We start from the raw sequence: 12,065 nt of genomic DNA on the forward strand, positions 1-12,065 counted from the left end.
TTGTGGTGGATGAAATAATGCAGGATGATATTCAATGAGATGCATTTTTGTAGACAGTGTGACAGTTTTTGTACACTCATGTCATACCAACTTGCCACCATGCTGTTCAGAAAGTTGGGAACCTCTTCTTTCACCTCGTCGGTGGAGTTGAATCACTTTCCGGCCAAATGTCCTTTTAACCTAGGGAACAGGTGATAGTCACTGGGTGCCAAGTCAGGACTATAGTGTGGGTGAGTGAATATGTTCCACTGATACTGTTGCAGGAGAGCAACGGTTTGCTGAGTGATGTGTGGGCAAGCGTTGCCATGGAGAATGTGTATGCCCTTGTTCAACATTCCTCTTCTCCGGTTCTGAATTGCCCGTTTTGAGTTTTTTCGGAGTCTCTCAGTACCTGTCAGCATTAATTGCGGTCCCAATGATTCAGCTCCGACGATGAGGTCAAAGAAGAGGTTTATAACTTTCTGAATACCCATACTCTGCTGTGCCTAACCCTTGCATGCCACTCTCTCAAGTGCCGCTTTCATTTAATGTAAACAGTTGCAGTCCAGCTAAAACAGTCATAGATAATGGTCTGACTGCATGAGGTGTGTGTGTGTGTGTGTGTGTGTGTGTGTGTGTGTTTCTCTCTCTTCTGGAGAAGGCTTTGGCTGAAAACTTCTTGTGTAACAGTCTTTTTATTGTGCCTGTCTCTATCATCTTTAGGGTGAGTAGCAATCTATCCTTTTCATAGTTGTTGAAATTCCAATCTGAACTTTTCATAGTCTTTTCATTCTCACTGGAGGCCTATTGTTGATGTACTCTAAGAATATGACGACTCTAGGAACAGACTACAACCTCTACGTGTGATCCATATGTGAATGGAACAGGTAGAAACTGTAATAACTGGTACAATGGATCATACCCTCTGTCATGCACTTCACAGTCATTTACAGAGTGTACATGTAGATGGTGAGAGATTGTTGACATGACTTCCCCCTTCTTCCCTCACTCCCCCCCTCCAGCATTTTCCCTTCCACTTTCCAGGCGTTAGAATCTGCAAAATTTCCATCACTTACTATTTAATTGCTATGAATGCACGTTTTTACTATATTGCGGCATGTGCTTTTCATTCAAAATGTCAGGTCCACATCAGGCTGTGCGCTTATCTGAGCTGAAAGTCAGAGTGAAGGTGAAACATCGTTAGTGAAAGAAAAATGTGTAAACAGATTACGTTAAGCCGCTTCCAAAGCAAAAACTTACAGCACATTTTGATTTACTAAATAGCACGAATGAAGTCCAGAGTCATGCCAAATGAGATATAATAATGACAAGTCTTCGCAACTGAAGTTTTATTTTGGTGTTATTCTCTTGTTTATGTTTTATTGCTGAAGTATTATTATGCAATAGTGGGCTAAAGTAAAATTCCTTGTTAAAGTTTTTTTTTATTGAAATTACCAAAAAGTTTACTAAATACTGAAACAATAAAAAATTCATGGAATTTTAAAAACATCCCCAAATTTTTCCTGGGTTTTTCCCAGCTGAAAAAACTCAAGTTTTTCCCAGATTTCCCAGTTGCCCCGGGCCTTTACACCCTGAATTAGGAACACAAATTTTCACCGAGGGTGGTATTTGGAATTTCAAGTCCACTTTCACTGCAACTGTTACTGCAACATTTCTAGGCAAGTACAGGAAGTAATTACAAATATTTTGTATGAATCCTGAAGGAAATTAAATCTTCCACAATACCTATTATGCATTGACACTGTGCACAAGACTGTACTAAAAAATGTTGTTAAGGCAAAACCATTGACTTAAGGTGCTTCAGTAAAAATAACTGTTCAAAGCTACACCCACAATTTCTATGAATCCATGACACTTTAGAACAAAGATCTACAGTGCCTATATGAAAAATCTTGCAGGCAGTGATAATTCTAGTTTAGTGTTCTGCTTCATCTCTGGCAGAGTCTAGAACATTATGGCATTTACATGACATCACAAGAAGAAATCAAGTGTGGTCTGATATAGCTTCCACTGTCTGTGAATGGTGAGAGTGGAGCTGATGTTTGGATATCACTTTCTGCATGTGCAACACACATTTCACAGGCAATTACTGAAATCCAGAATGAGATTTTCAGTCTGCAGCGGAGTGTGCGCCGATATGAAACTTCCTGGCAGATTAAAACCGTGTGCCCGACCGAGACTCGAACTCGGGACCTTTGCCTTTCGCAGGCAAGTGCTCTACCATCTGTGCTACCGAAGCACGACTCACGCCCGGTACTCACAGCTTTACTTCTGCCAGTATCTCGTCTCCTACCTTCCAAACTTTACAGAAGTTCTCCTGCGAAACTTGCAGAACTGTGAGGGCTGGGCGTGAGTCGTGCTTCGGTAGCTCAGATGGTAGAGCACTTGCCCGCGAAAGGCAAAGGTCCCGAGTTCGAGTCTCGGTCGGGCACACAGTTTTAATCTGCCAGGAAGTTTCATATCAGCGCACACTCCGCTGCAGAGTGAAAATCTCATTCTGGAAACACCCCCAGGCTGTGGCTAAGCCATGTCTCTACAGTATCCTTTCTTTCTGGAGTGCTAGTTCTGCAAGTTTCGCAGGAGAACTTCTGTAAAGTTTGGAAGGTAGGAGACGAGATACTGGCAGAAGTAAAGCTGTGAGGGCCGGGCATGAGTCGTGCTTCGGTAGCTCAGATGGTAGAGCACTTGCCCGCGAAAGGCAAAGGTCCCGAGTTCGAATCTCGGTCGGGCACACAGTTTTAATCAGCCAGGAAGTTTCAATTACTGAAATGCTGATTGAAGTCTCCTAATCACTGAGAGCAAACAATGGTTCATCTAACTTGTGGAGCCTTACAGTTTATTGTCCTAGTTGATTGTTTCATTGTGGTACCATTTTCCTTGATTCCCTTAGCCATCGAATCAGCCTCAGCCTCAGAAACATGGTGTGTAGTAATCTGACACGGATATGTGGCCTATCAGTCTCCATTTGCTTGTTCATACATGAAAATTTTGTGTCTTAGTACTGACATGGGTACACTGCTATCTGTTCTCTTCCCTAATCTCTGAAAGTTTATTTCAAAGCTGTGGAAATACTCTGTATATATGGATGACAAAATCAAGTTGCCCACATAGTGTAACAAATGCCAGTTTATCTGCATACTAACTGCTGGAAAAACCAATGAGAGTATAAAACTAATTAGAATGGTGCCACATATATATTTATATATGAGATATTTGTATATGCCCAGAAAATAACGAACCACATTTTTTTCTAAGCCATCAACATCAGCACGAATGCGAAACGAGATATACATTATTTGAAGTTTCTGGAAGGCCCACATAAATTTTATGTTTCCTCCGAGAGATAGCATAGCCGCAGCAGAGTTTCAAAATGACAACTGTACATGATATATGTTACAAGCAGCGTGTCATCACTACATTTCTCAGTGTGGAGAAATAAACTGTTGGGAACTCTCACAAACATTTGTGTGCAGTTGAAACTGACAGAAGTACAGTCAATCGCTGGGCAAAGAGGCCATTCGACAGAACTCTGAGATTTGCAGTGCTCAGGGAGGAAATTCATGGCTGTCACACCTGACAATATGCAGCTTGTTGATAAGTTCATTCACGGTGCCAAAAAGCAGTGAACACATAAACGAAACTTAAGAGGTGCTTCCAGTAACTTTGGCTCCAGAACAACCCAGGTGATTGATTGATTCAAAATGGTAATAGTTGATCTAACACAAGTTCAAAATATCACTAAACAGAGTTCGACAAAGTTACACCATTCACCCTACAACGCTGATCTAACTCCCTCAGACTTTCACTTGCTTGGGTCATTAAAGGATGCCATTCATGAAGAACACCTCAAGAATGATGAAGAAGTGAAATGCGCAAAAAAGAAATGGCCTTTGATAGTTTATGTTTTGCCAGTTACAAGACTGTTATAGGTGGTGGTAGGAGGGTTCATAGGGTAAGTCTTCCAGCAGGGACCATCTTAAGAGTTAGTAGCCATTGGGTAGGGAGAAGGGCGCAGAAGGAGCGTAAGGTCTGACAAGAATATTGCGGAGATTGGGAGAGCAACAGAAAGCTATTCCCTTTTTTTTTTTTTTTTTTTTTTTTTTTTTTTGTGTGGTTTTTGGGCGCACAACTTCAATGGTCATTAGCGCCCTGACTACTCTAAGAATGCACCGCGAGGCACAAGTTGACAACAACAACTAAAAGGGAAAACACGATAAAAGACAGACTGACAGGCATAGGATTAAAAAACAGCATCATCAAATGTCCTTAGTGAGGTTTGTCAAATTGATAAAACGAAGAACACGAGCGGCTGCTCGTGGGTCATCCGCTAAAATGGGATCGAAAGTACTTGGCAGGTTAAGATCTAGGCGCAGTGTGTTAAAATCTGGACAGGACATTAAAATGTGTCTAACCGTCAGCAAGTGCCCACATGGGCAGAACGGCGCCGGCGCAGCCGTCAGCAGATGGCGATGGCTGAACCGGCAGTGTCCAATTCTTAACCGGGCCAAAACTACCTCCTCCCGCCGAGAAGGGCGTGAGGAGGACGTCCAAGCCACGGGAAGAGGTTTTAAGGCCCGAAGCTTGTTGTCTGTAAGTGCAGCCCAATCGGCATGCCACAGCGTTAAAATGCGCCGACAAATGACCCTGCTAAAATCGGACGAAGGAACACAACAAGAAGCTGTCCGAGGCTGGAGGACCGCAGCCTTGGCCGCGGCATCTGCAGCTTCGTTCCCAGGGATACCGACATGGCCAGGAACCCACATAAAGCTAACCGGAGAACCGACGTCCACCAGCTGCTGAAGAGAGCGTTGGATCCGGTGTACGAAAGGGTGAACCGGGTACGGATCACTGAGGCTCTGGATGGCGCTCAGGGAATCGGAGCAGATGACATAAGCAGAATGTCGGTGGCGGCAGATGTAAAGAACAGCCTGGTAGAGGACAAAGAGCTCAGCTGTGAAGACCGAACAATAGCCATGGAGCCGGTATTTGAAACTTTGTGCCCCGACAATAAAGGAACACCCGACCCCGTCATTGGTCTTAGAGCCATCTGTATAAATGGAAGTCATGTTGATGAACTTCGAACGAAGTTCCAAAAAACGGGAGTGGTAGACCGAACCGGGGGTAACCTCTTTTGGGAGCGAGCTGAGGTCAAGGTGAACGCGGACCTGAGCCTGGAGCCAAGGTGGCGTGTGGCTCTCGCCCACTCGAAAGGTTGCAGGGAGTGAAAAATTAAGGTGTTGAAGGAGGCGACGAAAGCGAACTCCAGGGCGTAGCAGGGCAGAGACATACAACCCGTATTGACGGTCAAGAGAGTCGTCAAAAAAGGAACGATAAGACGGATGGTCGGGCATTGACAGTAGCCGACAGGCATACCGACAAAGCAGTATATCGCGCCGGTAGGTGAGTGGCAATTCGCCAGCGTCAGCATGAAGACTCTCTACGGGACTAGTATAAAATGCTCCGATCGCAAGTCGTAAACCCCGATGCTGTATGGAGTTGAGGCGGCGTAAGATGGATGGCCGTGCAGAGGAGTATACGAAGCTCCCATAATCCAGCTTGGAGCGGACGATCGACCGATATAGACGAAGTAGGACGGTTCGATCCGCTCCCCACGACATACCACTGAGAACATGGAGGACATTTAAAGAACAGGTACAACGGGCGGCCAAATATGACACATGTGGAGACCAGCTAAGTTTCCTGTCAAATGTAAGGCCTAAAAATTTGGTTGTCTCCACGATTGGGAGAGCAACGGGACCGAGTCGTAAGGACGGTGGGAGAAACTCTTTGTAGCGCCAGAAGTTAATACAGACCGTCTTCTCGGCAGAAAAACGGAAGCCATTGGCGACACTCCAGGAGTAAAGACGGTCAAGAGAATGCTGAAGACAGCGCTCCAGGACACGTGTACACTGCGCGCTGCAATAGATGGTAAAATTGTCCACGAAAAGGGAGCCTGATACATCAGCTGGGAGGCAATCCATTATTGGATTGATCGCGATGGCGAAGAGAGCGACGCTCAAAACTGAGCCCTGTGGCACCCCATTCTCCTGGCGGAAGGTGTCGGACAGGACAGAACCCACACGTACCCTGAACTGTCGATCCATTAAAAAGGAACGAATAAAAAGAGGGAGGCGACCGCGAAGGCCCCATGTATACATGGTGCGGAGAATGCCCGCCCTCCAACAGGTGTCGTAAGCCTTCTCCAAATCAAAGAACACAGCCGCGGTCGGGCGCTTCCGCAAGAAGTTATTCATAATGAAGGTCGACAAGGTAACCAGATGGTCAACAGCAGAGCGGCGCCTACGAAATCCACATTGTACATTGGTAAGAAGACGTCGAGACTCGAGCAGCCAAACCAATCGAGAGTTAACCATTCGCTCCACCACTTTACAGACACAGCTGGTAAGCGAGATAGGTCGATAACTGGAAGGCAAGTGCTTGTCCTTCCCCGGCTTAGGAATCGGGACAACAATAGACTCGCGCCAGCATGCGGGAACATGTCCCTCAATCCAGATGCGATTGTATGTACGAAGAAGAAAACCTTTACCCGCAGGAGAAAGGTTCTTCAGCATCTGAATATGAATAGAATCAGGCACTGGAGCGGAGGACCGTGATCGGCCAAGTGTGTTTTCGAGTTCCCACATGGTGAATGGGGCATTGTAACTTTCACAATTCGAGGAGCGGAAGTTAGGTCGCCTAGCCTCCTCTGCCTGTTTGTGGGGGAGGAAGGCAGGGTGGTAATGAGCGGAGCTCGAAACCTCTGCGAAAAAGCGGCCGAAGGCCTTGGAGACAGCCTCAGGGGCCACAAGGACGTCATTCGCGACCTTCAAGCCAGAAACTGGTAAGTGGACCTTAGTGCCAGATAGCCGGCGCAGGCTACCCCAGACAACAGAAGAAGGAGTAAAACTGTTGAAGGTGCTTGTGAAAGCAGCCCAGCTGGCTTCCTTGCTTTCTTTAATAATACGACGACACTGAGCACGTAATCGTTTATGATTGATACAATTCGCCACTGTAGGGTGGCGTTTAAATGTGCGTAAAGCACGTCGACGAGCACGTAAAGCGTCTCTACATGCTGCGGTCCACCAGGGGACCGGTACGCGACGTGGAGAAGAAGTAGGGTGAGGGATGGAATATTCAGCAGCAGCGAGAATGACTTCCGTGAGGTGTGCGACCTGACGATCGCAGCTTGTGAAGGTTTGATCCTGAAAGGTCGCCCTGGAAGAGAAGAGCCCCCAGTCTGCCTTGGAGATGGTCCAACTAGAGGAGCACGGAGAGGGGGTATGCTGCAGGAGATGGATAACACACGGGAAGTGGTCGCTCGAATATGTATCAGAAAGTGCATACCACTCAAACCGGCGTGCAAGTTGGGGAGTACAGATAGAGAGGTCTAAATGGGAATAGGTGTGAGATGTGTCCAAAAGAAAAGTAGGGGCGCCAGTATTGAGGCAGACAAGATTGAGCTGGTTGAAAAGGTCTGCTAACAAGGAGCCCCTCGGGCAGGATGCTGGAGAGCCCCAAAGGGGATGGTGGGCATTGAAGTCTCCAGTTAACAAAAATGGTGCAGGTAGCTGAGCAATAAGTTGCATCATGTCTGCCCTGGTAACGGCAGATGACGATGGAGTGTAAACGGTACAAAAGGAAAACGTAAAAGTGGGGAGAGTAATGCGGATGGCAACTGCCTGCAGGCCGGTGTGCAACGTGATGGGATCGTAGTAAATATCATCCCGGACCAGCAACATAACCCCTCCATGAGCTGGGATACCTACCACAGGGGGTAGGTCAAAACGTACAGAGGTGTAGTGTGCCAAGGCAATTTGAGCGCATGGGCGTAGCTTCGTTTCCTGGAGGGCTACAACGAGCGGACGGTGCAAGCGGAGCAGCAACTTCAAGTCCTCTCGGTTGGAGCGAATGCTGCGAATATTCCAGTGAATAAGTGCCATCGTAAGAAAAGGAAGATGATAGAAGGGGTCACCTCGAAGGCCGCTGAGGGCCTGGCTTCGAGCGAGCACTGCCGCCGCTATCAGTAGGTGGACAGTCATCGTCCATTGGGTCTATAGGTTCATCAGCCATCTCGGGAGGATGGCCGGGAGGGGGAGCTTCCTCCGCCGGTGAACGGCCAGATGTACGGCTACCAGCGGTGCGGCCAGGCGAAACGGATGACGGCCTGGGGCGGCAACCGCTGGGTGGCGCAGGAGAAGAAATGCGCCGTGGCGGAGAAGGAGAACTGTGCTTCCTATGAGCCTTTTTGGAAGGACGTTTGGTGGAAGTACCAGTCAAAGGCTGAGAGGTCGAGGTACGTAGGAAGTCTGCACGGGATGGTTCCTTCTTGAAGGCCCGTGCATCTGACTTCGGGGTCTTCGTCTTAGCAGAAGCTGATGAAGGGGCTGGTGTCTGTGGGGTGATGGGAGGAAGAGGAGACGTCGACCGCGCGATCTTAGCACTGGCCGAACGGAAGACCGTGGTGCTGAAGGTCAGATCGCATGTCTGGGTTGCTACCTCCCAGGTAGTCCGAGGAGAGGTGAGGACAGTACTGTATTTCCCCGCTGGAAGCAGCGTGGGCTTCCTACTAGCCAATAGCTTGCGAGCAGCCGAGGTGGACACTTTCTCTTTGACCCGAATTTCTTGGATACAGCGTTCTTCCTTATAGACAGGACAGTCGCGGGAGGATGCGGCATGGTCACCCTGACAGTTCACACAACGAGGAGACGGAGGTGGACAGTCACCCTCATGGGCATCCCTGCCACAAGTGACACATTTAGCCGCATTGGAACAAGACTGTCGAGTGTGACTGAAACGCTGACACTGGTAGCAGCGCGTAGGTGTCGGGACATAGGGGCAAACAGAAATAACCTCGTAGCCCACCTTGATGCGCGATGGCAGCTTAACACTATCGAAGGTCAAGAAAAGTGTCCGGGTCGGTACAAGGTCATTGTTGACCTTTTTCATGACCCTATGGACAGCCGTCACGCCCTGCTCAGCGAGGAAAGATTGAAGCTCCTCGTCAGTCAATCCGTCGAGGGAGCTAGTATAGACTACACCACGAGACGAATTCAAAGTTCGGTGGGCCTCCACCCGGACAGGGAACGTGTACAGGAGTGTGGCCCGAAGCAGTTTTTGTGCCTGAAAGGCACTCTCAGTTTCTAGTAATAAGGTACCGTTACGCAACCTGGTACAAGATTTGACAGATCCGGTTATGGCATCTACGCCCTTCTGGATAACGAAAGGGTTGACAGAGGAAAAATCCTTTCCGTCCTCAGATCGAGAAACGACGAGGAACTGTGGGGCAGGCGGTAGTACTTTTGTCACTGTTGGCTGGTCACGTTTCCGTTTTTGCGCAGAAGTCGAGAGAGGTGGAGTAGAATCCATTGCGGAGGAATCCCCCATGATTGCCAGCGTCTCCAATGGCGCGCTCCTTCCTTGTGGGGACCCTCTCAGAGGGCACTCCCGCCTTAGGTGAATGTTTACACCTCAGGTCACACCTCCCGAGAAACAGACGGAGGGACCAATCGGCATGGTCAGAAGGTATCAGCTCAGGCAATCACCCCTCCCCGGGCCTGGCCTTTACCAGGGGGTACGCGCGTGCCTTACATGTCTACCCAGGGCGGGGAATTACGCGTTACCCCGTCACCGGCTACGCGTGCGAACGCTTGGGTCGGCCTTCAGGCACGCACAGGGAGGAAGGAAGAAGAGGAAAAAGAAGAGAGAGAGAGGGAGAAAGAGGACAGACTGTCTCAAACGCCGAGGCGGAGACCAGAGAAGGCAAGGAGAAAAAGGCAATGAGAAAGCAAGGAGAAGAAGGCAATGAGAAGGCAAGGAGAAGAAGGCAATGAGAAGGCAAGGAGAAAAAGGTAATGAGAAGGCAAAGAGAAGTCAAGGGAAAGAGTAAAGAAGACAGTGAGGTGGAGAAGAGCAAAGAAAGGAACCAACAAAAGGAAGGAAGAAACGAGAAGTGAAAAACCAAAAAGACCACAATTATAGGTCGTGGAACCGTCCGTCTCCAGACGCAGGCGCTAACTACCCCTGTGAGGGGGATGGACTCCTTTTAGTCGCCTCTTACGACAGGCAGGAATACCTCGGGCCTATTCTAATCCCCGAACCCGCAGGGGGGAGAAAGCTATTCTAGATGTGGTAGGCAAAATTTTAGACAGAATGGATTTCATTTCAGGGCCTATGCACCCCCGTACCACCACCTATAACAGTCCTGTAACTGGAAGAACATACTATCAAAAGGAGAGCCACCTGCGAGACGACAAACGTCATATATCAGATGTTATGTAAACACTGTTTGGCCTTCTACATTGGAATGACTACCACCAAACTATCAATTAGAATAAATGGGCATATGCAGAGGATGTATACTGGCAACTCACAATATCCTGTTGCAGAGCATGCTCTTCAACATGACAGTCGTGACCTCGGTGCCTGTTTCACCACATGTGCCATAAAGATTCTTCGCCTAGATATCAGATTCTCAGAACTCCGCTGGTGGGCACTAGTACTACAACATGTCCTTGGTTCTCACCACCCGCATGGCCTTAATTTACGTTACTTTCTTCCGTCTCAGCATTTCTTCATTGTAACTACTCTGTCCTTCACTCCGTTTTAGTTTTCTACATGTTTCATTGTCTTTCCTGCCTATTTTTCAGTGCTCCTCTCCCACTTCCGTTATGTACAATGCACTTCTTTTTTTAACTCTTACTAACTCGTGCATGATGTTTACGCAGTAATCTCTATCTACATATTATCCTGTCTTCCACCTATAAGCTCTCACATTTTCAAATCTTGTTCTATGCAGTCCCCAAAAATCAGTCTTCCCTCCTCATCCCATACAATAAGTCTCTCCTGACCTGCAGTTCTGGCTGACTTTCCCAAAATCTATCCCTTTTCCTAGACCTCTCCACTCCTTTTCCTTCACCCCTCTTCCTTCCCCTTCAACCCTTCTGTCTCAAGAAAGGAGCCATTGGCTCTGAAAGCTTGCCAATTACAACTGTCTTTTCTTGTCTGCTCAGTTGGTGCTTGGTGAGTAAATTTTTTATCCATCCAATTACACAATTTTGTCAATAATGGATTGTTTTTGTTGTTAAATTGCATATATATATGTATTGTACGTATATAAGAGATAAAAACTTACTGTTTTATAGGCTCTCTTGTTGCTTTTGCAGAGTTTTTACTGTCTGATTTCTTACTAGGGTAAAAAGAATCAACAGAGGAATCAGCAAAAAGAGCATGTTTCACTGTTGCTGCTGGCTTAGAAGAAGCATCCTGCAACAAATGAGAAAACATAACTGAGTGACAAAATACATTAACAACATTATAACCTAAACGTAGTAGCAATGTACACACATCATAAAAAGTTTTGCATCCGAGGGTTCCGGAACCTGTACAGAAAATTGGAAGAGAGATCAAGATAATCATCATTTCCACCCTTTTTATTGCTCATGAGAACAACACATTGCATATTGTACCACCATACAGCGAGACCTTCAGAGGTGGTGGTCCAGATTGCTGTATACACTGGCACCTCTAATACCCAGTAGCACATCCTCTTGCATTGATGCACGCCTGTATTCGTTGTGGTATACTATCCACAAGTTCATCAAGGCACTGTTGGTCCATATTGTCCCACTCCTCAACGGTGATTTGGTGTAGATCCCTCAGAATGGTTGAAGTGTCACGTCGTCCATAAACAGCCCTTTTCAATTTATCCCAGCCATGTTTTATAGGGTTCATGTCTGGAGAACATACTGGCCACTCTAGTCGAGCAATATTGTTATCCTGAAGGAAGCCATTCACAAGATGTACACGATGGAGACGCGAATTGTCGTCCATTAAGATGAATGCCTCGACAATATACTGCCAATATGGTTGCACTATCAGTCGGAGGATGGCGTTTACATATCATACAGCCGTTATGACACCTTCCATGACCACCAGCGGCATATGTTGGCCCACATCAGCCACCCCAAAACAGCAGGGAACCACCACCTTGCTGCACTCGCTGGACAGTGTGTCTAAGGCATTCATTCAGCCTGACCAGATTGCCTCCAAACACATCTCGTTCAGGG

General features: G+C 47.4%; 1 protein-coding gene across 1 annotated transcript in view; it reads right to left on the reverse strand.

The window, feature by feature from the left end:
- The window catches only part of LOC126101384 (sentrin-specific protease 6-like), a 193,981-nt gene that overhangs the window by 28,845 nt on the left and 153,071 nt on the right, over positions 1–12,065 (reverse strand). Inside the window, exon 16 of the mRNA XM_049912050.1 lies at positions 11,132–11,262. Within this exon, the coding sequence (XP_049768007.1) occupies positions 11,132–11,262 (131 nt within the window). The remainder of the gene's footprint in view (positions 1–11,131; positions 11,263–12,065) is intronic.

The sequence above is a fragment of the Schistocerca cancellata genome, chromosome 9 (genome assembly GCF_023864275.1).
Source record: "Schistocerca cancellata isolate TAMUIC-IGC-003103 chromosome 9, iqSchCanc2.1, whole genome shotgun sequence".
In the NCBI taxonomy this organism is placed as follows: Eukaryota; Metazoa; Arthropoda; class Insecta; order Orthoptera; family Acrididae; genus Schistocerca; species Schistocerca cancellata.